Below are 25889 nucleotides of genomic sequence, written 5' to 3'. Positions count from 1 at the left end.
CCTTAAATGTTTTACATAATCCCAAATATTGTTTAGACTTGAAAACTCCTGCAGGATCAGTTTTATAAAGTACTTCATGGTGCCAAGATAAATATACATCTCATGGTACCGGACCCAATCGTTCTAGCATTTATCTTCCTACATTTGTTCACCTAATCAAAAGACATTTGGTTAAATAGATATATGTGGCCTGAGTACACATACAGAAGTCAAACAGCTGATGACACATCAGTCGCTCCTTATTGCCCAGTGTTTATTTTTCTATGGTGGTGACACTTTTAGCCTGAAGCCAATGGATTTATGTCACACAAATATGATAAATGCATGATGCTAAACATGTTCACACACCACAAGCTCCACAAACTGCCAGAGTACAAACAAACACACGTGTCTACCGTTTCACCAATTAGAAAAACACTGATTGCCAAAGCAGCTGAGGTCTGGAGGTTGCATTGGAAGTGCTACTACCTCCTGAGGTGTTGAGCTAAGAAAAAAAATGACCAATGAAAATTTGCTACAGACAGAATCAAGTAACACAAAGTCTGGATTCTATGGCAGGTGTCTTGGCAACATGTGTGATTGCATAACAACTAAAGTTAATTTGTTTCTGAAAGAGTAGATTCAATGGTTTTTAAGATTAAAAAAAGGATTTGAGAAAAACTATCAAACAGCTACAGCCCAGAAAACAACTGAAGCAAAAGTCAATAAAAGAGTAGGATAAATTGAAAAAACAAATACATAGGCTATGTGTCTATTTATTCAGTGTGTAAAAATAAACACCATTTTTTTGTTTTCATGTGTTTGTTTTATTATTTTTCAATCTACTCTCACTATTATGCTACAGGACATAATAGTGTCTTGAGACACTAATTGACTAAATGATTTATCCTATCCTGACTAACTCTAACCCAAAATGATCTTAAACCTGTGTTAAACTTATCTGGATTTATAATAAATAATAACACAGAGAGAATTTTCCACTGCAGATAAACTAAAAACTCCTCAAAACATTTTCACAGAGCCTCAGTTCAGAAACCAGTTGGAGCTTTTACTGTAGACAGTGACTCTTACTGTATATTGGAAATGAAAAGATAATCAAGCAATGATATCACTGAACGTTTAATTTTAAGGGAAAAACTTTTTGATATTTCAGGTAATTAAATATTTCAAATAAATTTAGCTAATTTCCCAATCTCTACATTTTACTAGACCTTTCAAAATCTTTAGACATATCTCAAACCATTCTTACTTGAAATCCATATGCCTCTATAACTTCTTACTGCCTATGTTCCTCTAAACCCCCAGTGCATGCATTAATCTTGTCGACTCAAGAGGGAAAAATTCAGCAGCTGCCATCGCAGTCCCACCCAGAAAGCTGTGTCCCAGGAGTTCTACTAATTCCAAGGTCATGTGCATGCCTCCACCCCTTTCCTCTCACCCTGTCTGCTTACCTCAGGGAGGAGGATGTAGGATGGAATGGCAGAAGGGGACAGAGAATGCAAGGTTTCATAAGTTTCTCTGTCACACAGACGTTTGGCTACAGAGAAAGCAGAGATTATTAAGGTGTGACGAGGCACGTATATCTGGAGGAGGGAGGACAGGGGAGGCCCAGTGCTGTCCACTGGCCTCTCTCCATCTTCAGTGATTGAATACTTCATCAGTGGCGCCCAGACCAGTACCAGACATTCCTAAGATTTCCCTCCTCCTCTTCCTCGGTGACCCCTGGTAATGACAGAAAGAGATGTGACCACTATTCATTTGCTCCACCAAGAAACAGAGGCCTATCAAATTTGCTTTTGGAGATTTGTGAGGAAAATCTCTGACAAAAATTCACATATATATATATATATATATATATATATATATATATATATATATATATATATATATATATATATATATATATATATATATGGTAAAATTCTGGTAATCAAAGAATTGCTGGTATTTCACAATAACTACCAGCAATTTATGGTAAAATACCATAAATATTACCATGAAAAGAAAAGAAAAACAAAAAAGGAAAAGAACTCAACGGTAGCAAATTCATACCACAGAAAATGAGATTAAAACAATCAAATCAATTAATGAAAATGAAAAAAAGTGATCATTCAGGCATCTCCAGATATATTTATACAGCAAAGTTATGTCTGTTCGGTTCTGCTTTCTCAACCCACTTTAGTGCTTGAAATGTGCTGAAAAGACAGCACACAGGTTATAGGTGAGATACTCATTATAAGAATAAGCAACTTTTGTCAGCAGCATTAACTCTCTGGCTAACCTTCAGCAAACATTGTTCTGTCAAACTTTGAACAGTGTGTTAACTTCTCAGGTTGGGAAAAAAATAATAAATTCACCTTGATGCAAAGTTTAATGGGATTAAATGTTATGTATCCAACAAAAGTCATTTTAATATAAGGTGTTTTCAAAGCTTTTGTTTTCTTGAGTAACTTTGTCTATTTTCGTTCCTATGAGATCTAGGGAGTTACTTAAATTGTGGTCTGTATGCCCACTCTACCAGTATTTGGTAAAGCTGTAGTTCTTGCATAATCCAAGCTGTGACGGGCATAAATCCGTTTCAGGCAAGCAGATTATAGTATAGAACAAACATGGGAGAAATTATCAGCTCAGTCATTCACAATTAATTGACTTGCCTACAAAGGGCAGATGTGGAGACTTAGAGAAAAAAGCCAAAACCTTGGTGTCAACAAGGTCCATCATCTTTAGCCCAGGTTGGTGGGGTTGTGGGACGCTGACAGTGGGAGATAAATGGGAGGGAATTATCTACTCACTCGGCCAGATAATTGCTCCATTTGGCCCTGAGTTAGAGAATAGCTTCTAATTAGCTCCCTGCAGTCTCCTAGAACTTCGTTCAACCCCCTAAAAGAAAACACTCACACACATGTTGGAGGTTTAACCAACTGGGTGACTTTAATGACACCTAAAAGTTTCTAACTCATCAGCCAGTTGGCAGCATGTCTGATTCGATTGTCCACTTTGGAAAACAAAGAAAAAGCTTGACAAATTTGACATGAGGTGCAAGATAGATTTCAAATTGCCCTTGGCTATCAAATGACATTCAAGTTTTTACTGTTTTGTTAGTCTCTGTGGTAGATATTTCCAAAGACCATAAAGTGGTGATATAATTGAAATTAACATCTTCAAATAACTCTTCCTTTAGGAAAAAGCAGAGAAAGCAAAAGTAAGCTTCCAGGAGAACGTCTTAAACTTTAAAATTATTTTTATCAGTAATATATACTGAAATACAGTATATATATAATATATGTGTATATTAACTATAATTTAACTGTAGTCATTTGTATTTCAGTTATTGTGAAAGATGGATTTTGGGATTTTAGTCAAAGGATTGAAAATAGTTCTTGTGAATAAAAAGCAAGACCCCCCCTTCCCCCTTCTTGATGAGCAGTCTTCCTTATCTGGGCATTTACAATTACAATTATCTATATTAGCATTATTTGCCCTTGACACACCATAGATGTTTCTTTATGTTGCTTAATTCTTGTAAAGAGAGTCACATTTATAGTGTAATCTAAAAAAAATGACATCTATTCTTGCACAAAAAAATTCTGCTTAATCTGAGAAACTGAACTATTCATGAAGTTATTGCTTCGTGGTTTATGCGGATAAAGTATAGATAAACACTGTGTCGTTAACGCTGACAATTCAGTCTTGTGACTGAACTGAAAAAACAGCAATTTGTAATTCTCTCTTAACCTGCATCTGCATACAAATAGGTATAAATGTTTAAAAATAAATATAATTCTGAGAAAATATATTGTCAAGTGTCTTATAATTTCATGGCTTCCTACACTTGAAAAGGAGGACTTGAAGACATCAAGAATTCACTCAATCTTTTTTTTATTTTCACCAATGAGTGAGAACCAATGAATTGAACAGAACAGGTGAAAACCCTACAAAACACATACAAAATATTTTAACATACATTTTAGACATTTGGTTCAAAGTTAATAATTTATCTTAATGACTAATTTAATTTTTAACCTTAAATTCACAATATTAAATTATTAAATTTCATGTCTGGTTTAATTTGAATCAAACGAATCCACACACTTCAGAATTACTGTTTTTTTTTTTTTCTTTTTCTTAGGACATAAGGTTTTTCACATTAGATATCTTAACATACATTTAGTGGAACCAAACTATAAACTAGCAGTGCAAACTGTTACTTCAATAAATTCTTTATTTCATTTCTCAAATGTAAAACTACAGTCCTTTTCCATGAAATGCTGTTTTGGAGGCTGTGTTTGCCTTCCTCAGCTCTGTTGCAAAACCAGTAAAGTGGTTAGTGGATTCCTTATATACCTGAGTTGATGGTGCTGCTGATTGGGCCAGATTTCCTTCACCTGCTGAGAAGTGCTGCAGAGTGGCATACTAGTGTGTGTATGTGTGTGTGCACACACAAATGTCTATTCATGCACCCACATCTGAACTAATGAGCAGATCTGCGCAACATATATTCTGAATTATGGAAATTGAATGAGAAAGATCGATGTCAATGGTATACTAGGTGTTAGAAGAGAGATTGGTTAATGACATAAGTTTATGTTTCCTTAAAAAAAGAGAAAGTTTTCTAGTAAGGTGATTACCAAGGCTCAGAACTGCCATTTGAAAATATTTTTTTATCTATGTGAATGCATCACGCGTGGATGTGAATACAACACTCTGAACAAAGGCATTCAACAAAGAGATGCACAGTTTACACTACAGTCTTGGAGCTAGTAGAAGAAAAAAAATGTTGAAAGTGAAATCTATTCAGAGTTTAGCTCACAGATTTCTTTCTTTAACTGTTGTGTGATCAGCACCACACTGTGAATTGGGAGTATTTCTGTTGCTATGAGTTTGGTTCCAGAAATCTTGGCAGCTTTTGTCAAGAGTCCAGATGGACATATTTGGATTCCCATCACACATGATCAGTCAAAGTTATTTGGAGGAAATAATTCACCCTTTGTCCTGAGAAGTTGTACTGTAGGGATCCCAGGGGATCTGGCTGGCAAGGGTGGTGTTGCATTTCTTGAACTGCAGATACCTGGTGGTTAGGCAAAGCACAGTGAACAGTAATAAGAAAGGAAAAGAAGGACTCACTCACTGCAGACTTAATGGAAGATCTGAATTTGGTTTTGAGAGACAGGGACTCGGGAATGTAAGCAACTTTAAATCATCTAGAAAAAAAAGCCAGTGACAGGTAATCTGGCAGAGAGCAGCGGTTCATTCTAGTCTTCTTAAAGTTGAAATAGCCTTGATTGTAGTTAGTTAGGATGACTGTGCTCCCAGAAAAGCAACATTACCACAAGAAGAAGGAAGTGAGCGGAAGTTGAAAAAAAAAGATATATAAAGAAAAACAAAGTAACCCCAACCATCCAGTTCTTTGTCTAATTGTCTGATCAGAGTGAATCAGTGCTCTTTTGCTCTGCCTTGACATTCTGTTACAAAGGTTTCAAACCTCATTCACCTCTTGGTCCAGAAAAAATATATCTTGGTGGGGAAATAAATATGTGAATAATAGAGAGCTATCACAAAGTAACTCATCACTTCAGACTGAAGCCATTCTGCCCCGCTGGTGCAAATACAACTTTCCAGTTAAGCAGGTCATCTTTCCTTATGGCAATTCTCAAAGATGAAACTCAGCACAATACTTGTGTAGACTTAAAAACAAGAAGTCTTCATTGAAGCCTTCATTGTAAACCAGTAGACCATTTGCCATGATGGCTGTGCAAATAAATATGTTACTGGACAAAGTAACATGTAGCCAGAGGATTAACTTTGACTGTCTCTTTACTCCATGCACTTTCATATGACATCCATGTGAAAAAAGCACATTGGACTTGGCTGAAAACAGGGCTTGAGACTGTTTGTGCTGCCAACTTAGAGGGATACCATTAACTTGACCAAACTAGAGATGTTTTGTTGGAAATGCAACAATTTCCTTCGCTGTCTTAAAAGCTTAAACTCAGTATGCAAATGTGTTTTGGAAATCTCAATCTGAGGAACTCTGTAATCAGTCCACATAAAAAATTTGGTGACATAAGGGGCTTCTGTAGGGGAGATAACCCCCGGTACTGGCACGTGAAGAAGGTGGTGACAGTTTTAGAGCACATATCTCTGTCCCTGTGTCTGGACCTCATAGGGACCTCTGACATGTGTTCGCCTGCAAAGAGTGCCTCATCTCTGGCCTGCTGTTAGGGTTGAGTGGGGTTAAAGTGGGTGATGATGGCTACAAGGATAGATGAGTTGCAAAAGGTTTACAACTTTACAATAATCACTCTGATGATTTCTTGCATTAGCCTTGGAAAAAAAGAAGGACAGAAGGTCACATTAGGCATTGAATGTATTTTATCCTCCATAATGTGTTTCCAGAACCACCATTAGAACTAAGTTGGGTGTAGGATTGTGAAGCACTCTCAGTTTAGGAGATGCTTCAGAGTACTGTTTCAGTGTCCACTTTAAAATTTATTAATTTAGTCATGAAACCTTCATTAGAGCCTCACATTCAAGACTCTACTTTCATTTTTTCAGAGTTTCTTCTCCAGTATCAGCTGTTTGTTTGAAGGGATTTGGGATATCCCAATCTAACCACAGCAACTAAGAGCTACGGAGATTTTACTGGCAAATGGGTGGGGATAATGGGAAGGGCAGCCTGGGAAAATAAACTACAGCAAGTTATCCTTGTGTGCAACACAATCCTTTCTCAAGCTCCCCTGTTTATGGATGTTGGGATTTCATCTGCAAGTGTGACATATTTCTGACCCCAAACATAAGACCATTCATCCAAATAAAGGTGGTATTTATAAAGGTAATGATTTGTCCATTAACCAGACATGTTCAACTGCAGAAAAACTCTTAGTTACTAAATGATGGCACTACACCCGGGGTCCTCAGAGAGAGTGGTATATCATTAAGTCATTAGTCAATTGTTTTGTTTGAAATCCAGGGATTTATCACTTTTCTTTTAAAAGTGGTTTGGGGTAAATGAGGGTCAAGATAATATAAAGATTTACCAAACAAAAGAGACGGAAGACTTGTTAGCTGTTACCTTATTGTCGTGAGTAACTTCAGCAGCATGTAACCTTCTTTTGGTGATTTAAATTCCTATAAATCACTTTGTAAAGCTGGTATTGGCGAGTTGAGAATGTGTCACACATCACCTCTGTGAGAATGAGCATAGCAGAGCTCAGCAAAGTGGATGGAGCTGATAAAGCTGGATTGTCTGGCTGTAATCAGAGCCAGATGTGGTCAGGCTCTCGCCACGGTGGTCCAACCACATCTGCTATTTCAGGAGGAGGGAGCGGAGGGGGAGTCACAGCTGGATGACCCCTGACCCAAAGAAAGGAACCACGAGCCAAGGCTGACAGCCGCCATAGTTGAGGCAGGCGACCTGCTCTCATCTCCTTCATTTACATTGTTAACAATTCAGCTCAAATTTTTGAGAAGAACCCGTTATAGCCGAGGTGATTTTAACTTTTCAAGCAAGCTAAGGACAAATTAAAAATAATCTGATTTGATGATTTTTATAAATAATTGATTAACATTGTTAGTAACTGTTGTTATAATTATTAAAATTATTCTTAGAGAACGATCAAACAGTTGAAATATAAAGGCAACATATTTTGTAGAAGCTAAAATCAATAAAAATAAATTGAGTTCATCCTTTAGTTAAAAGTTATTTGAGCAAAAGTTGTAAAAAATGTATGTAGGTTATATAGTCAAACCTGAATAGAAAAATATTCTACACTGATAATAGATTCTTTATAATATGTTTTTGGGTTTGCTAAACCTATTTGTGCGACCCCCGCTCCCCCCACCCCCCATAAAATTATTTCTTTTCTCCCAAGAATCTTATGATGTAATTACACTCATAGAGCCTCAGTATTGTGCAAATGTGTGTACATTATAACAAAACTGTTATAAAGTCAGTTTAGTTTTCAACTCTGGATAATTAACTAACATTCAGTCTCCTTTGAGTTTTTTCCCAATTTCTTTCGTTGGATAACGTCACACCTTTTTTTTGTACATTTTTACCACAGGTCAATCTAAGGTGGAATGTACATAGAAAGTATTCGTTGAATGTGTTTCATATATGTCATCAGTTGCCCACAGGGTAACACCCCATTTCAGCCAAAAGAATGATACAATAAAGGCTTTTCATTTTTGGTTTTGATGGATAAGGTGGGCAGCCAGTCAGACGTAACTTCCTATCCTTGCGTGATAGGGGTAAGTCAGCATCGCTGTGACAGCAGGCCTTCTATCTCCTGGACCTGATGATGGAATTGGCATAAAAAAGTGATTTATCTGTCTTCACAGCACAAGAGACAAACGAGGTGCTGCATAAACATCTCCACGGCAACCTCTCCACTTACTTTCATTTCTCCTTCACTTTTCCCTCTCGTTTTACTTGAGTAAAGGCATGCAGTTGAAGCTATTGGAATGCAATGGCTAAATTGGGTGGAAACACAAACTTGCAGCGAAGCATTCACATACATAAAATATGTTGACAGGACAACTATTAGTTGTGCTCAATACAAATCTGACCTTTATCTAAAATGGATGAATAAGTCTCAGGTGAGAGGATGAGACTTAGGCAAAATGTCACCTTTCAACAGGACATAGACCCTCTACTCATGCAACCAAAGCTGCAGCTCAAGTGTTTTGGTCAAAGTATCTTCAAGTGTTACAACAGTGCAGCTAAAACCCAGGTATTAGTTCAATAGAGAATATTTTCCCAGACTTGAAAATGAAAATTAATGCACTTAATGAACGGATCCTTGCGTTAACCCTGAGGATGAGCTATTTTCTCTAAACTTGCAAAACTATTTGAGGCAAAAACAAAACAAAACAACAACAGCAAAAGCAAGACTTGCAGCTTTTATTGCAGCAAGTAAAACTTAGACTTTGTCTATGAACAAAATTCCAATAAAATGCAATGCGAAATGACATTGTAAAGTACATCAGCTGGATGACACCTGACCCAAAGACAGGGTCAGGGGTCCCTAAATACCAGTATTTAGAATCATTTTACTAAGGCTTTGGTCATAATCAGTGTTGTCAAATGTGAACAAGTCCATCTAAATTTCACTTTATTTCTAATTACATATTCAAGTAAATAATTGTGCAAACGGTTACTGTCATTAACTCCCATCCTAACTTAACTCTACAATAAACATAGTCATTTGATGGCATTTCATCTGGCTAAATTTCAGGTTTGTTGTTGAAAATCAAACATTTATTACTTGATGTTTGCCTTAAATAAAACAGGAAGAGCCTTTTAAGATTAGCATCAGAAACAAGAAAGATTGATACACTGTCGCTTCAATTAGTTTGCCCGTACAAACAATGATATAAATTAAAATAATTCAGTGTACTTTTTCACTATTTGTCAAAAATTCACTGTGTGAGATGATCAGTCATAAACTTTGCCACCAAAAAATTGTCTTGTGATGAAGGAGGGAGAGTCAGTGTGATTTCTTCTGGCATCCTGTTATCAGCACCCTGCACTAAATTACATAAGAGTGATAACACCCAGGACAATGCCAAATGCAGTGAGAGGAAGATACAAAGGGCAGGCACCTCCTTTAGACCTCAGGCATTTCCTTCTGGGATATCCCCCCATTATGACCCACGATAGTAAAAGGAGAGATGGTGGTGAGGGGAAAAGTAAATGTCAAACTGGCAGGGTCCATTAGGAAGTGTCCTCCTGGGAGGGTTTGTGGGTAGTAAGCTACACTGACCTATAATGGGTTTGAGTGACAAGCAGTCAGAGTTGGATCGGCCGGTAAGGAGTGGCTCGAAAGAGGCCCTTTCTCTATTGTTCTTTCTATACTCCCTGCAATGCTTGAGTGAGGGCAGGTGCTTCAGAGTGTCAAAATAGGAAGACCCACAGACAGGCCTGGCTGCAGTCCATGCTCTTCTGACATATGACAAAAGCTCACCTCTCACCTTAGTACAAAAGGGACATTAAGTGAGAGCTGGTCATTTTACAAATAGTGGCTGGAGACTTTTTTGACTTGCTTGGGTAGAAAAAAGCTAAATAACTGATCCAAATAATCCAAATGATTATGTTTAGTCACAGCAGTTAGTTATACAATACTTCAGTATCTTTGGAATTATTTTTTTCATGCAATATCAATCTGATATAAATTGAAGAGAAATTCAAATTCAATAGCACCTTCAGAACTTGATAACTAAGTGGAAGCCTCAGATAAGGATTGAAGTCAGAACAGTGTCTGAAATATGGCCAGAAGTAGCATAGTTGTTATCAGAGACCAAGTGATTATTTTCCACAAGATTTTCCTGTCAGGATGTTATGAATGTCTCCATCTGCAGTGGTCAGTGATAAATGGTGTCCCTTTTGCTGAGCTGATGTCATAGTCAAGGACTTTCTTCCCCTTCAGTGAGTGAGAGAGGGCCGAAGAGTGAACTCACAATGTCCTGTCCAGGACACATGGCTAATATCTGTGTGTGTCAGTGTGGCACGAAGGGCTTTATGTTTCCATATTTTCCACCACTATAAAAAGTTTCTTGGGGGATTCTCGTCTTTTCCAAGCCACATAACCCCCCTCCACACTACCCACTCTTGGAGTACTGGAAGTCCTGAGCACATTTCTGTACAGAAGCAATTGGATCTTTCGTCATTACATCTGCACCAGGGGGCATTATTTACACTAGATACAACTTTATTGATTGCTTTTAATTCCCAGTGTGAGACTGGAATGTATTTATGTTGGCAGCCAAGAATGCTTCCTCCAGAATAATTTATGTCATAGCATTACATTAACAAGTCTCGGAGCTTTGTTTGTTTTCATTGGGTATCTTGCCTTTGCTTTGCATTTGGGTGACTGGGGGTTAGGTTTCCTGCTCTACAAAGGAACCAATGACAGCAATGTTTTCATTTGACTGGTTGCACTTCAGAAGAGAGTGACATAAATTTAGTAAAAATGAATTTCAGCAGGTTTAAGTGTAAACACTTATTACTCCATTCTGCGCAAAGAGAATACAAAGTTATTTAAGCAGTGAAAGGAAACACAGTTTCATATAGACATAATGTACTTTGCAATTTAATAAACATGTGACTTTATCTTTTATTACACACATAGACTGATGATTTTATTCGGAGTCTGAGGCACAAGCAAAACATTTATAGGAGTTCCCAAATCAACAGGAGGCCACCCAGTAATCCTACAATTTTACCAGAAAGTACGGAAAACTTCATATTTCTATTTATAATCACTTAATTGTTTTGTTAAAATAGAACCTATTTTTAGACAGCAAATTTAAAGCAATTTCAAATTATTTTAAGTTATGTTAATTCAAGATTTAAAGTAACTGGAAGTTGTATTATTTCTAAGCAAAAGAAAACGTAAGTATTTTGATATTTACATTGCTATAAATAGTATTTTTTACTCTTGCTGTTTTGCCACAATCAAATCTCTCAGATCCTCTGACAAATCTCAATCTAAATTTCTGCAATTTGACATTTATGTTTAAAATAAGAGTGGCAAATTATCACTACTGTTTTAGTTCAAAAATCATTGCTGTATCTTCCCAGGCTTCTTATCCTTTGTAACTGTCATTCGTGATTCTTCCAAGTTCGTATTAAAAAATCGAGACACAACTGCCAGACCAAATAGGTAAGAAAAGGAAAGTGTAAAAGTGCCAGTATCATGCCATACTGTGAATTTATTATGTGTTGTTGCTACCTAACTAAACCCTTAATGAATGTACAAACCGTAAATGAGCAAGCTTGCACAATTCATCAAACATTTGAGTAGTGATTGGTATAGGCCTGCAATTCCAATTCTCCTTTAAATCCTGTAAAGCTTTGGGATGGTTCTGCTGTAATTGAAATATCTGGACACGGTAAGACCACATGGGCATCTGTAAAGCCAATTTTCCTGATTACTTTCTTTTATTTTCCTGTTAACTTTATCTTCTCTTTTCCTGCCAGTGAGATTACGCACTGAGTCAGTTTTTCCCAGTACCAGAGGGAGTCTGTGGCCATTGTTCTAGACTGTGACGGCAGCAGGGCTGTCGTTAATGGACAGCAACACTGATTCGCCTGAACTTCCTGTGCAGACTTTAACAGAGCTCATACCTCACTTCTCTGCACCTACTGCATTCTCCACCATACCAAAAGAGAAAAAAACGGAGTGAAACTTCAGGATACAAGATATGTTTTTATTATTATTATTATCATCATTTTCATTTTACTCCTTTTCTGCAAAAAGAGTTCATATTTAACCAGGTTTAAATATCCTACAAGTTGCAAATTAGTTTCCTTATTAATGTGTACAATTTTGTGGAGGAGTGTAAAGCTGCAGGACTTTTATGAAAGTTCTTTTACTCCCTGTTTGGGCACGATTCAACGTCAGATTGTTGCTGCTGATTAGATAAGAATGTTGCAGCCGTCAGCTCTGGTCGCTGGTGCAGAAGGAGGAAATTCCTCTCTGATGGGGTTTTGAAATTGAATTCTGGATGGTCAGGCTGGAAAAAGAAAAATATTTACATAAATGACATTTCCATCCCTCTCAGTTGTAGGCATGGCCTATTCACCATATTATCAACAATTGACATTCATACAATTAAAACTGGGAAGGTTTATAAAGGCACTCTTGTTTATAAAACTTATATTTCACATTATATTCATGACACTGGGTTTGATGTCAAAGATTTAAAATCTTTCTTTTTTTTAATTAAATTTTGTATTTATTCAAATTCCACAAAATTATGAAGTGATTCTAACTTTATGCGTACAGTTTTGCTACTGTTTTAGGACTGTGCCATTTTCATTTCATCATTACCATCTACAGTCCCGTCAAAAGACTTTTTATTATTCACAGGTGCAAACTTTATTGTATTTTATTGATATTTTGTGTTATACGTCAACACAAAGAAGCTTTGTATATATAGAATTTGCAAATACACTACTATTTTATCAAAAATGTCTCAAAGTAAGTCACATTTGAAGGATACCATGCAGCATCCCTTTTTAAGTCTTACCTCAAATTCTCTGTTGGATTTCAGTAAAGACAATGACCTTGATAACAGTGTTGTATATTCAGGGTCATTGTCCAGCTGGAAGGTGAAACTCTGCTCCAGTCTTAAATCTTTCATAAACACTAAATAGATTTTCTTTAAAGGTTGCCTTGTATTTGGTTACATCCATCTTTCAATTCACTCAGACAAGTTTCCTTTTCCCCGTTGAGTAAAAGCATCCAAAAGTCCATCTAACAATGTCGTGTTTCACCATGTGGGTGATGTGCTGTATTCATTCTTAAATTAAATTTCATACAAGTAGACTACATCTACAAATAAAATGACTTCTGAATGACATCGATTGCTCTGGATTCAGGGAAATCAAAGTAAAGAAAGCCTAACACACCACATCTTTGTTACCTGTAAAACTAAACAAATGTATTCTTTGCCTTCATCTTCTCTATTATCCTAGTTTGTGGTGATCCACTTTGCTTTTTGGTTCCAGATTTAGATAACATAACATTACCCTTGTCTTTGCAGTACTATTTACCCATCAGTGGATTTACTGGACGCATGGTGAAACTGTAAAATCAAAATCGGGTTACTTTTCATTTCTTAAGAAATTTTTCAGAATTTTTAAATTGGAAATACAAACAAACACTGCTGCAAATGTGTTTTGTATCAATAGACCCTCACCAAGGAGAAGCCATATCTTCCTTCAAAAATTCTAGAGAACATTTTCCAAACTTGTATAATGTCGAGTGCAGACTACTACAATGTTCTTTAATATTTGTCAATATAATTATTTTACATCCTTTTCTGTGAGTATGTCAGCAGGTTATGTTTTAACTGGCACTAAAAAGAATGACCACCTCACATGGTTTTAAGATTTTTCTAATAACAAAAACTAGAAGCGTTATATGATCTTGTCTCATCAAATTTAACAGATCTTCTTGTCATCCATTCAGCAGTGAGGGTACTTTTGTTTTGCCTGCCAGTCTGTCTTGGAGATTCTACGATCCGATGATTAAAAATAATGGTGATTGGACTTTTACACTAACTGTTCCAAACTTTTGACCTCAGTTGTTTTTGAATGTGCTATACAAATAAGTTCGCCTTTGAATTTACAGTGTCATATCACCGATATCACCGCTGAAAGAAAAACACAAGAAGCCATTAGTTGTTCAACAGCCCACATTAGAAAGGTGAAACCTGTTTGCACTCCTGAGATACAGATACGGTGCCTTTCTCTCTGGCCTTATGCTAAGTTGTTATGTTATACTCCCAACACACACATGTGTTTATTTTATTTTTTATTCATTTATATTTTTTGCTGTTTTTTTTTTTTTTTCCTTTCAGCGAAAAGGAACCATAGTTGCCTTTCCAGATCAGATATTCAAGATGAGGCTTGTGGAAGAAACAGAGCTTCATGGACATAAGGAAATTATGTAATGACAGCATACATCTAGTAAATAAATGAATTATGATGACCTATTCAAATTATCATATCAGATGAGTCACTTACATAAAGTTTCCATTGTGTCCATTGTCCCTGGCAAGAACAACACTTCCTGAATGAAGCGTGTTCTGTTTGAATCCCTTTCAGCTTCTTTTGCTAAACGCCAGAGCACCACAAACAGAAGCTCAATTCAAGTGAACTGGCTTACTGGATTCTTGACCTCACTGTCAAGCATTTATCAGACCCTATACATTTGTTCTCACACATGGCAGAGGCAAGTCAATTGTTCACAAAATGCATGAACGGAGTGGCTCTGTGTGTTTCATAGAGGTCAATTTAAGAGAACCTCCCAACAGCATTATGCCAACCAATTAAAGCACACAGCCTGGGATTTTTATAAACTTCTGAGCGGCTGGAAGCCCTGGCCCTCAGTTTAAAGGATGTGCTTTGCCAGGTGGCTGCAGCACAGAGCTGTTTATTTCTGTGAACTGCTGGGGATTGCAGTCCTGTAAAGCTGCCCGAGCGCTTTCATGTTTCCATATACTGCATGCCCCATGCAATCCGCTTGCCTGTTATGAACATGAAGTAAACAAAACATTAGGTCATCATAAATCACCAGCCAATGACATGTCTGGAACTGAGATTAGACAGCCAGAGTGGAGCAGTGGAGCACGAGTAAACTGGCCTCTCCTCCAACAGCTCCTCCTCGGTCCCAATGTGTAAGATCATTATTAAAATTGCAGCTCAATTAAGATAAGGCTAAATGACTTTCTCTGTCTACTTTGCTTTGATGTACAGGGGATTTTTCTTCTTTAGAAATCTAAAAAAAGGCAGTTTAGAAGGAGCAAAGGGGTAGACAATTGCTCTAAGCACGCTTTGATGTTTAAAGTCACAGCACACTGCACAGGATTTAAGTTTGATTGGAAACGTGCATGTTTTTTTTTTTCAACCAGATTATTTTCAGACAAACCATCGTCTTCAGAAGTAAATGTTACAACTCATTTGCTCCACTGCAAAGAAAATGTAGCCTTCTGACAGAACACTGTGTATGTTAGGGTGTGCATTTGTGTGCCCTTTTTTAAATTCCTAAATTGCTCATATAGGTTGTTGCAGTGCTGAAGAGTGGCTCAGCCAATGGCTATGCTGAATCAGTGTAATTGAACATGTTTTCTAATCTTGCTAGTGTACAGCCCCAATGGTGAATTTGTGTTTATAAAGATTCTACTTGCTGGAAAGGTAATATTTAATTCAATAGCCATATATTTTCAGAAGTAATGCACATCAGTCAGAAATTTTTGTTTGGTAAAAATTTGTTTTTTTTTTCTTTCAATAAAATCATAAATGCTGCATCCTAAAAAGTATAATGTTTCTCTGGAACTCATTCAAGCACAGAGCTTCTCCTTCTATTGTTCATCCCTGTTCTCTTTGTCCCAAAGTTCACATATTTGCTTGACTTCTCACTGTAAACACAAAGGCAGAAACATCAGAGGCCCATGGACTGGGGATGTTTATATGAGCAGAGAGCCTGGAGATGGAACAGAGATATGAGTGCTGATCTGTGAAAGGAACCACTGCAGTAAATCGCTGCTGCTTGCCATCACACACAAATGCCATCTGGCTGTTTCACGAATCACGGAAACAACCTCACACCTGGACACATCCTCAGAAACGCACAAAGAACCAAAGCTAATATATGTAGCTCTTTGAGACTTAGTTGATTTTTGACAACAACCGCTTTTGTGGTTTCCACAAGTATGATTTTCCATTTTTGTGCTGTTTATGATCTTTCATTCCTTTGCATGGAAGAGTTGACTTAAAGAAAATTATTTAGCTGGCTGAAGAAAAAACAACTGGTGGCTGAAAAGAGTCACCGAGATGCAGAGTTTCTACTCAGAAATAAGTGTGGAGTTTGTCTGCAGACAAAAATTCAGACAACTGCTCTGTATTGACTTCTACTGAGCTCTCCATTTTTAGAATGTTACATAGACATTAATTTATCAGCCCTTTATTGAGTACCTCCACTGTTTTAGGGCTCAGAAAATATGTTCAGATCGATGCTGCCAGGTTTGAAACAAGGACTTTACAAGGCATAAAGCCATATTGTGGCATGTAAAGATACGCACAGAACAATTTTACATTTTCTTTTAAAATTCAATTTAAAACAAGTTTTGTCTGCATTTATTTCCACTCATCCTAAAGTCAACTCTGACCAGGATCCTATACCTGTTAAAGATAAGCACTTCCATGGAGTAATACTATCACAACCATTTTACACTGTTGATCTCATGTTATCATGGTGATGTACAATGTATTTTTTTTTCAAACTTTATCTTCTTTGCCAAAGTACATGTGATTGAAATAATAGGCCTCAAGTAATTTTTTTTTCATATAAAACCATATTCACATTAATAGTTGAAGAAACAGTCATTTTGGCAAGTTCTTAAGTTTGAGAACATATTTTTCAGATGTTTTCAGGGTTTTTGGTACATTTAAAAAAAACAAAAAAAAAACAGATTGGTTTTACAATAATTTCAATTGTTCATAATTATTTGGAGTTTCCTTCATATATTCATTCCAAACAGACACAGTTGTAATTTAATAATGTATTGTTTAATTTTTTTATTTGGAATTCTTGTTAGACCTAAAATATGTGGAAGATATCGATCCTGATGATGGCCCATTATTGTTCCAAAAACAATGAAAATCTGAAACAGTGGAAGTGTTTGTTTTTTTTGTTTTTGTTTTTTGATAAAGAAAAGAAAAAAGAAATGTTTTTTTTTTATTCACCTACATTTCAACTCAAAATGTTCTTCCTGCAAAATAGTTCACCTGGTAATGTGACTTGCTGAAATTTGTTGGAGGAGTTGAAGGAGTGCTTTTTGTTTCAGTGGTGCTGCAAATTGTATTGAATGTGAATAAAAAATGGACAATAAAAAGAAAATGTATTTACACAAGCATGGTCAGTTAGCATGCTTGTGCAATTTGTTTTTAGAAAGTTACAGAGTAAATTACATCTGATGAAAATCCAGAAATACTGTAATGAAATGAGATATTCCTTTGAACCTTATTTGACGGAACAGCTCATATCCATTCTGTCAGCAGTACTATAAAAACAGGACACACTGAGGCCAAGATGGAGGAAAAAACCGTTTCCCTACTGAATATGTTATTATTATTGCGTGATTAGGTCTAGTAGCTCTGAATCTGATAACTTTATGACCTGGTGACCGCTGCAGAAAATCAACAGTTAAAGTGTTATCTGATATATTAATCTCTGAGCTGATCTGCCCAAGTATCTGTTTTTCATGAATAAATCACTTAATACCAGAGAACAGAGTGCTGCTTTTGCTGTTGTCTTTATTTTCAGCTTTGAAGCTACTGCAGAATAATCCAGCAAGAGTAATAGTCTCAAAAATTTTATTTGTAAATTTCAGGTAAAGCAGTTCATGCTTCTGGGACACACAAGTACATGCACACATGCCTTATTTAAATTAAATTTCAAGCTTGTTTTCCAACTGGTTTCCTCCTCCACTCCATATTTTTTTATTTTATTTTATTTTTTTGTGGGGGGGGGGAATTCATTATTGCCTGTCTCTGGTTTATGTGACACTTGAGGGATTATTGTTATGGATGGATCCCCCCATCTTATCCTTTTTTTTAGTCTTTTCATTATTTAACTTACTTTAAATGATTTTGTCCAGGTGTGCTGACAAATATGGAATGAACTAGAGGTAGATGTTATATTGAAACATGCTTCTTATCTATACAGACTGTACCTATAATACTAAACTTAGAAAATCCTTAGGAAAAAGCAATTTGGGGTTATATTACCGATTTTTCAAAGTTAGACATTTTATTCAAAAATTTAATTTTACTCTTTTGACCATGTTTGAGGGAAAATGTGCTGGACGTATTTCTTGAATAGGATTCCATATAAAATAGGATTCTACAGCTAGAAACCTATAACATTTTTCTGTTTACTTTAACGTAGAAGTGAGTTCGTTTAGCAAAGTGCTCACAATGATGGAAATGTATCATCCAGTGAGTAAAAATTGGTTAAAATGAAAACTTGTGTCTTTAACTGTACTTAAATTATTCAACTTACATAATTCATCACCCGAAATATCGATCAGAATCAATATTTGCGTGGATAAAATCCACGCAAATTGTTTAAGAAGTATCATTGGTAAAAATTTTAACTTTTTTTTTTCAGTGCAGTGGTCGAATCACACGCAGGGAAAAGGTTCTATCGCGGCCTCAAAGTTCAGTAGTAAAAGTGGTCTGCTGCTGACGTTTACACGGCTCAGTGGTCGCCTTGCACTATAAAATGAGATGGGACCCTCAAAAGACACAGACAACTGCTACTGTGGCTCAGATAGCAGGAGCCGAACTGCTTTGAAGTGATACAGAGTTCAAGTCTGTTCTTTTTGCCCCTTTCTGAAAGTGAATTTGCTCCTCCCTTGGACTTCATGTCATAACCCAATTACTCGTAGGTGCATGTAAAATACTGACGCTGTCGTATGTATATATATATATATATATATATATATATATATATATATATATATTATATATATATATATATATATATATATATATATATTATATATATATATATATATATATATATATATATATATTTTCAAACCATAAAAAATGGCTATTTTTTATTGCTCACCATGTTTATTGCATTGATTTAATTAATTATAAAATGCACACTGTCCTTTAAACAGAAGCGATGCTATAGAGACTAGGTAACAAAAGAATATAATTATTTTCAGACACAAACTTTGCCTTTTAATTCTCTATATGTGAATAACTCTTGCGATATTTTAAATACAAAAATTCAATCTTGTAGTTTTACTTTGTTATCAATGTGCTCCAAACACATATGGACTGCACACGAAAATGTGACAACCAAATTACCAATACATTTTGAACAACTTGCTTTCCTGCGGAAATGATCAAATTCGCCATCAGGTTTTCCTAATATATAATGAGTTTTTGAAAATCATCTTCCAACTAGAACTGAAACATTTTTGACCAACTCATGACTTCCCTACAGAACAGTTCTTAAATGCTCTCCCCGTTTTTCATTTCCTAGATATAGCCTAATGCAACCTCGTCTTGCACTATGCATAATTGTACAGTCTAAACCTGTCGGACTGTCATATGGTCCTTTTAAGACACGTGACCCAACTATTTTATTAAATCATCAGATTTTTTTCTGATTTATTTATGTGACTGTTGTAAAAATAAAAGAACCACAAAATTATATACTCTACTTTGAATACACTGCATACGCTTCATATTTAAAATCAAGCTATACGGTTGAAAATGTGTCACCGTATTTCTTGCTGTTCTATAATTGAAACATTCATCTGCTCGCTCCTGGCGTGAAGTTCCCATAGTTTGAAACCGCGGGGCCGAGCTGCAGAAAAGCAGGTTTTGTGCGCCGGTCTTGAAGGCAACTCTGTTCCTGTCTCAGTCTGCCGGGTTATTCGCAGGTCGGCAGTTTCCTCCCGGTCTGAATCCATACTACTCCATTATCCCCACCAAAAGGAGATATGAATACAATCTCCGCATATAGCCTTATTTAGGCCCCAACATTTCTTCAACACCAAAAAAAAATAAATAAATAAATAACAACGATCAGTTTATTCACTACAAAGAAAGATAATTTATCTGTTGCCTTAATATATATATATAAATAGTATATATAATAAAACGTACAACATAGCAGGCTGCATGCTGTGGTTATATTTCCCTCTGAGAGACAAGTGTTGGACCTCCAGCCTTTCCCTCGGCTGGCTGTACAGCAGAGCAGACAGAATTTGCGTCTGTGAGCTCCTAATTAGAAACAGATGGGCGCTTGGAGCAACCGAGAGCTGAAGCGAGGCATTTTCCATCCTGAGCTGCGGTCACTCAGCCATACAGGTGCATACAGAGTCTGCAGGGACTCCCCGACTGGCCTTAAGTCCATTTATATTCCCATAGTCTCCCCGCGGAGAACTTGGTGAAACGAAGTTAGTGTAAAGCAGTATTTTTAGTGGAGTTTTGTGATAGTAAAAGTAACGCTGACACAGATTTCATGTTCGGGCAAATTGCGTTGCGAGAAATGATAAAGTCCGGTGGGGGGTCCCGGGGGACTTATTGAGTCCCATGTTGGCAAATAACGCCACCATTACTCAACTGCCTGCTCGTATAACTGCAATTAAAAATAAACTGTCTGCGCTGGTATATAGCCAACCTCATGATAAAAAGCGATATTAAAAAAAAGACTTAAAATATACAAATAATTATCTTCAAACGCCGTAGTTTGAATAGTCTAATTTGGGATGTGAAGAAAATCAACTCAGAACCTAACCCAATCAAAATACTCTGTCTTTGTTCGTGATTATTTGGGATAAACAGGAGAAAATGTGATCACGGAGGTAATGGGTTTAGGGGTAGGTCACTTGGTAAAAGTGAGACTAGTCTCTAAATCATCCATGAAATAATCATGTTTTCGTGTCTTCTGTGCATTTCAGGAACTTTAAGTGACCTTTAACAAGCGGCATTGGCCGCATCAATCCGAATGTAAACAAACCAATATAATTTTGGTGATTTCCTTGGTACAGTAAAATCGTGGATCAGGGTGAAAGGGTGTCGATGGTATGTGTCTTTAAAAATAACATTCAAAACACCAAAAATTAATATGCACCATTTTTTTCCCAAATCAACCATACAAATCCCAATTCTGGACTAATATGAAAGGCAGGCCCGACAGTGCGGCTTTTGTCTCTGGCATTTGACCCGAAGCACCGAGGGAAGTTGTGCATTTTCAGGAATGTGGCGGAACGCTTCAGGAAGACGCAGAGTATGAAGTCTGGAGACAGACTCGCACTGTGGCCTTCAGGTTTTCTGTGTGTTTGGGTGCCCCGGAAAGACCCGAGCCCTCTGACGTGTATTCCCCAGGAGCCCCGTCTGATTGTTGCGTTTTTTTCTGTGTGTGAGAGAACGGATTATTATCTTTACCATATCTGCTTTAGGTGGGGCACAAACAACAGGCTGAGGGCAAGTTAATTCTTACCACCACCACTGAAAGAGGGAAATGAAAGTGAAATTAAATTTTATTTTTGCTGCGGCTCAGAGAATCGGACTGAGCAGCAGGACCCACTGGGAGAAACTACAGGCCCGGTGCCAATTGTTCAATACGTCCAGTGCCAAAGCTCCGTGTTTTGTTGTCATACTGTAGTCTGTAGGCGTTCTTGATGATAAAAACAAAAATCATCCAATTGTAATTAAGGGGGGTGGAAAATGAATAAAAACACAACGTATAGGCTCCCCTGTCACGCTCCTTCTTTGTTTGAGCTTCGTCCTGCTGCATTGTTGATGATGGCGCTCTGGCGGCCGACATCCTCCTCATTGACCTCCGTCTCCCTCTCTGCCTTTTCCGTCTCATGAAAAACGATTCCAGCTCTCTGATTGAATTTTATTCCTTCCTGACCTGGTCCGTTCTCTGAGAGCGCCATCAATCTTTCGACTAACACGACGTTTGTTTATAGGGCCCATACACTCGAAAGGGAATCGAGGAGTCTGATTGAGCTGCAGTTGGAGAGGTTGCACACACGTTAAGATTTTTGGCGATAGCATCAATAATTAGATCGGAGACGGATTAAAAAAAAAAAAAATCTGAAGAAGTGATTGCGCGGATCGTGTGTTGAACGTGGTTACACTCAGAAATATGAACGTGCTAATTTGGGCTTGATGACGTGCATTTTTATTATTTATTTATTTATTTATTTATTTATTTATTTTTATAGAATGTAAGGCTACAGATTGACAGGTGTGTCTTGAATCGTTTTTCAAAGTCTGTGAGAAGAAGCTACCAGTCAGTGCGTAAATAATTCTATTAGCAAATTGCAAATTTTGGATTAAAATGTGCATATTATTCAGGTGTTTAGATTTTTAAAATAATTGTAATAAAAAAACGTTTAATTTAAAAAAAGGTTTATTTTATTTTATTTTATTCATCCTTAAAATTACCTGATCTTTTTTATAATCCGTAGTATCGCATTGGTATCGCAATGATAATGTAGTGTCTATTATTATTATTATTATTATTATTATTATTATTATTATTATTATTATTATTATTATTATTATGGTTATTTAATTTGTTAGATATTAATCATTATACGCGCCTGCGTTTACGCACGCAATTTCGATACGCCTTTTCCAGAATACTTGCCAACATGTCTTTCAAATTTAATTCATAAATATTTTTAGTACTCAAAAAACAACATAGTATGAACCTTAATAAATGTTTCAACATCTAAAAAAAATTTAGGAATGTGGATTATTGTTGTAGCTACATATAAAAACATTTTAGATCTACTAGATATTTTACAAACCTTTTATAATAGCTCTACTATTATAAAAGTATAACACACAACCAGTTGAGATTTCCAAAGTAGCCGTCTTAAACACACACACAGACTCAGAGTTAATAAAAAAAAAAAACAACTTGCAGGTCACATTTTCTCTTCCTCTGAGTCAACAACCTGTCAGGCTCGTGAAAATCCAAACGTCCAATCTGAAGTGACAACGGGAATATCTTTGGCATGTTTGGTATGATATTAAATCAGCAGCGGTGTGGACGCACGACGCAGTCCAAAACAAAGTTGTGATGCGTTTACGGGTAACCTCCATGCTTCATATCTGCTTGTTCAGGTTGATTTCATTTATTCTGAAACACACGCTGATGATTTAGACTGAAACCATTTAAATTCAGTTTTAACAAACTAAAAGACCGTAAGCACCCTTTTTATGGTGCTATTTGATTAGAAACACTCACAGCTAGATGCATTTTAAGTCATTAATTTTTAGGCTACAGCAAATGTTTAGATTTTGTACTACTTTGATAAACTTGTGAATTTAAAAATTGAAACTACACAAATTTGAACATGGACGAGACTGCATGTAAGTTGACATCCTAAATTCTTGTTTGTAAGAAATGAGGCGCAACTCTAACGCACATAAAATGACAATTTATTTAACAAACAAACAGATCCTTCAGAATACTTTTCAACATTTAATTAAAATATCACGGTGATACACACGTTCCTTTTCTTCGTCTTTACTTTTATAGTGGAACATACTTTTGGACAGTTAAGGCAATTCAATTTAGAAACACTTTTGGAGTGTTTGGTCCATAATATTTGGCGACAGTTTTAGAAATAAATTACTATATATGCAACTATACACGTCCAAGACAAGTGACACATCTCTAACATATCACATAAAGCCAGAAAAGAAAAAAAGGAAAAAAAAAAAAAGAAGAAACTTACGTGTTATTTGATGTAACACTGTTCTTTAGAAAACACCAAGATCAAGTCTTTTCTGTCTTTTTATGTCTCACATTTGTCCATACTGTCATGGGGCAGGAAACAGAGGTAAAAAAAAATGGGGGGGTTTAATGACAGAGTTCAAACACCGTGTGGTTAAGAAAATACTGAGCTTTCCTTCTTTCTTTTTCATTTTTCTTTGTTTTTTTGGTCAGAATTTGCTGCAGTCGTATACAAAAGCTCCCGAAGTGCGATAGATGGACTGACTCGGCGGGAATGACATCTGACAGCTGTTATTCCCATTCACCGGTGAGTTATTCAAGCCAATCCTCTGGGACTCGAACATCTCACGGACTGAGTGGAAGTTCTGCTGCTGCGCCGGGTACGTTGCACCCAGATGGCCCAGGTCTCCGGCCTGGTTCAGGTACCATGACGCTAGCCTCCCTTGGTGGGTGTGGGGGCCCTCCTGCCCTGAGTTCAGGTTAGCGTGGGTCAGGGAGGACGAGGTGGTTGTGACTGAGTAATCTGGCAACGTTTCGTCCACGGTGCTCGGTGCCAAGTGGCTCGACCTGTCCCCAGCGTAAAGGCTCATGTTACAATGATAGGTAGCATTGGAGGTAGTAGAGATGGAGTTCTGGTTACAAGGCGAGCTATAGACAGACGTCTGATTTGGAGAGTAGTTTAGGGACAAAGATGGCGTTATACCTGTTGTCCTAGTGGAAGCGGTCAGGCCGGAGGGGAGCTCGGTGACCCCTTGTGGAGACCCCCGGAGGGAGGTCATGATATTGTCCACACTGAAGCCCTGCGTTGAGGCCTGACTGTGGTGCTGCTGTTGCTGGTGGTGCTCGGAGCTGTCCATAGCGATGGACCTGCTGGAAGGGATGCTGTGCGGGCTCCCGCTGGACATGCTGCTGCTGCTGTCTGGGCTCTCGATTTTGGGCACTGCGCTCAAAGAGGGCGAGTCGGCCTGCGGCGGCGTGACGGCCCCGTTCTCAGTCTTAATATCCTGGATCCGTACGGGCTGGGAACCCTGCACTGGCTGCTCCTGATCCCGGCCCTGCTGTCGCGGCGGCAAGTCCTTCTGCAGCCGCTCCTCTTTCTCCTTCAGCGCGTCCTTCTTCTTGAACCGCCGCCTCCTCCTCAGGAAGCTCCCATTCTCGAACATGTTGTAGGAGTCCGGGTCCAAGGTCCAGTAGCTGCCTTTGCCGGGCTTCTTATCATCGCGGGGCACCTTGACAAAACACTCATTCAGAGAAAGATTATGTCTAATGCTGTTCTGCCAGCCCTGCTTATTGTCTCGGTAGAATGGAAACCTCTCCATGATGAACTGGTAAATCCCATTCAGGGTCACTTTCTTGTCGGGCGAGTTTTGGATCGCCATGGTGATGAGCGCGATGTAGCTGTAGGGGGGCTTCACCATGTCCTTGGGCTGAGGCTGGGGAGTGTACGGTCCGTAAGCCCGGGCCATGCTGGCGGGGTACTGGTCGTGAGCCGCATGGGAGTACATGTTCATAGGCGCTGCCATCCCCGTGTAGCCCCCACCGGCAGCGGCCCTGTAGTAGCTGGGGTCGCTGCTGATGTACGGAACGACGCCCAGAGAATTGGGGCTGGAGACGGAGTAGCGAGCCTGCATGTCTTCGCTTTGATCCGGAGTCTGCAAAGGGTGAGCTCCACTTCTCCCTCCAATGATGGTTCAAATCACAGCGCCTTGCTGCTTTACTTAAAAAAAAGAAAAAGAAAAAAAAAAGAAGAAGAATATTATTATTAATAATAATAATAAAGAAACGTCTTCAAGCGGTCCCCATCCTCGGAACTATTCGGAAAAAGTTCTGAACTTTGAGACATCCGTCACCACGCAGGACTTTTTGCGCAGTTAAATTCTTTCCTCCTTTTTTTGCTGGCCGGGAAGCCCCGCCCCCCTTTTCCAGAGTGCACGGGTTGTCCAATGGGAGGGCAGCCCGTGCACTTGCCTGGCCACGCTCACAGCTCTCAGGGAGAAGGTTTCAGGAGGTGTCGGTGACTCCCAGCGCGCTGCTGCCAAAAAGCTTCAGACGTGACAGAGCAACTAACATGAACACGGAGACACAACATGA

The 25889-nt window shown here is 37.8% G+C and overlaps 1 protein-coding gene across 2 annotated transcripts; it reads right to left on the bottom strand.

Moving 5' to 3' along the window:
- Positions 1-1682: 1682 nt before the first annotated feature.
- foxc1a (forkhead box C1a) lies at positions 1683-25638 on the bottom strand. 2 transcript variants are annotated; one of them, XM_055032490.1, is made up of 2 exons: positions 23800-25638; positions 1683-1722 (listed from the first exon to the last, which is right to left on the bottom strand). In XM_055032490.1, exon 1 carries the CDS (start codon positions 25427-25429, stop codon positions 24008-24010), a length of 1422 nt encoding a protein of 473 aa, XP_054888465.1. In that variant the 5' UTR covers positions 25430-25638; the 3' UTR covers positions 1683-1722; positions 23800-24007. The 2 variants fall into 2 exon arrangements, with proteins under 2 accessions (XP_054888465.1, XP_054888464.1); XM_055032489.1 differs by lacking the exon at positions 1683-1722 and adding an exon at positions 12295-12516.
- Between the last annotated feature and the right edge of the window lie 251 nt (positions 25639-25889).

The sequence above is a fragment of the Poeciliopsis prolifica genome, unplaced genomic scaffold (genome assembly GCF_027474105.1).
Source record: "Poeciliopsis prolifica strain line A6 unplaced genomic scaffold, Auburn_PproV2 SCAFFOLD008, whole genome shotgun sequence".
In the NCBI taxonomy this organism is placed as follows: domain Eukaryota; kingdom Metazoa; phylum Chordata; class Actinopteri; order Cyprinodontiformes; family Poeciliidae; genus Poeciliopsis; species Poeciliopsis prolifica.
This window is presented reverse-complemented; position numbering and strand designations above follow the sequence as displayed.

Coding starts and splice junctions, on each gene's coding strand:
- foxc1a (XM_055032490.1), bottom strand. CDS start 25,429: ATGCAGGCTCGCTACTCCGTCTCCAGCCCCAATTCTCTGGGCGTCGTT.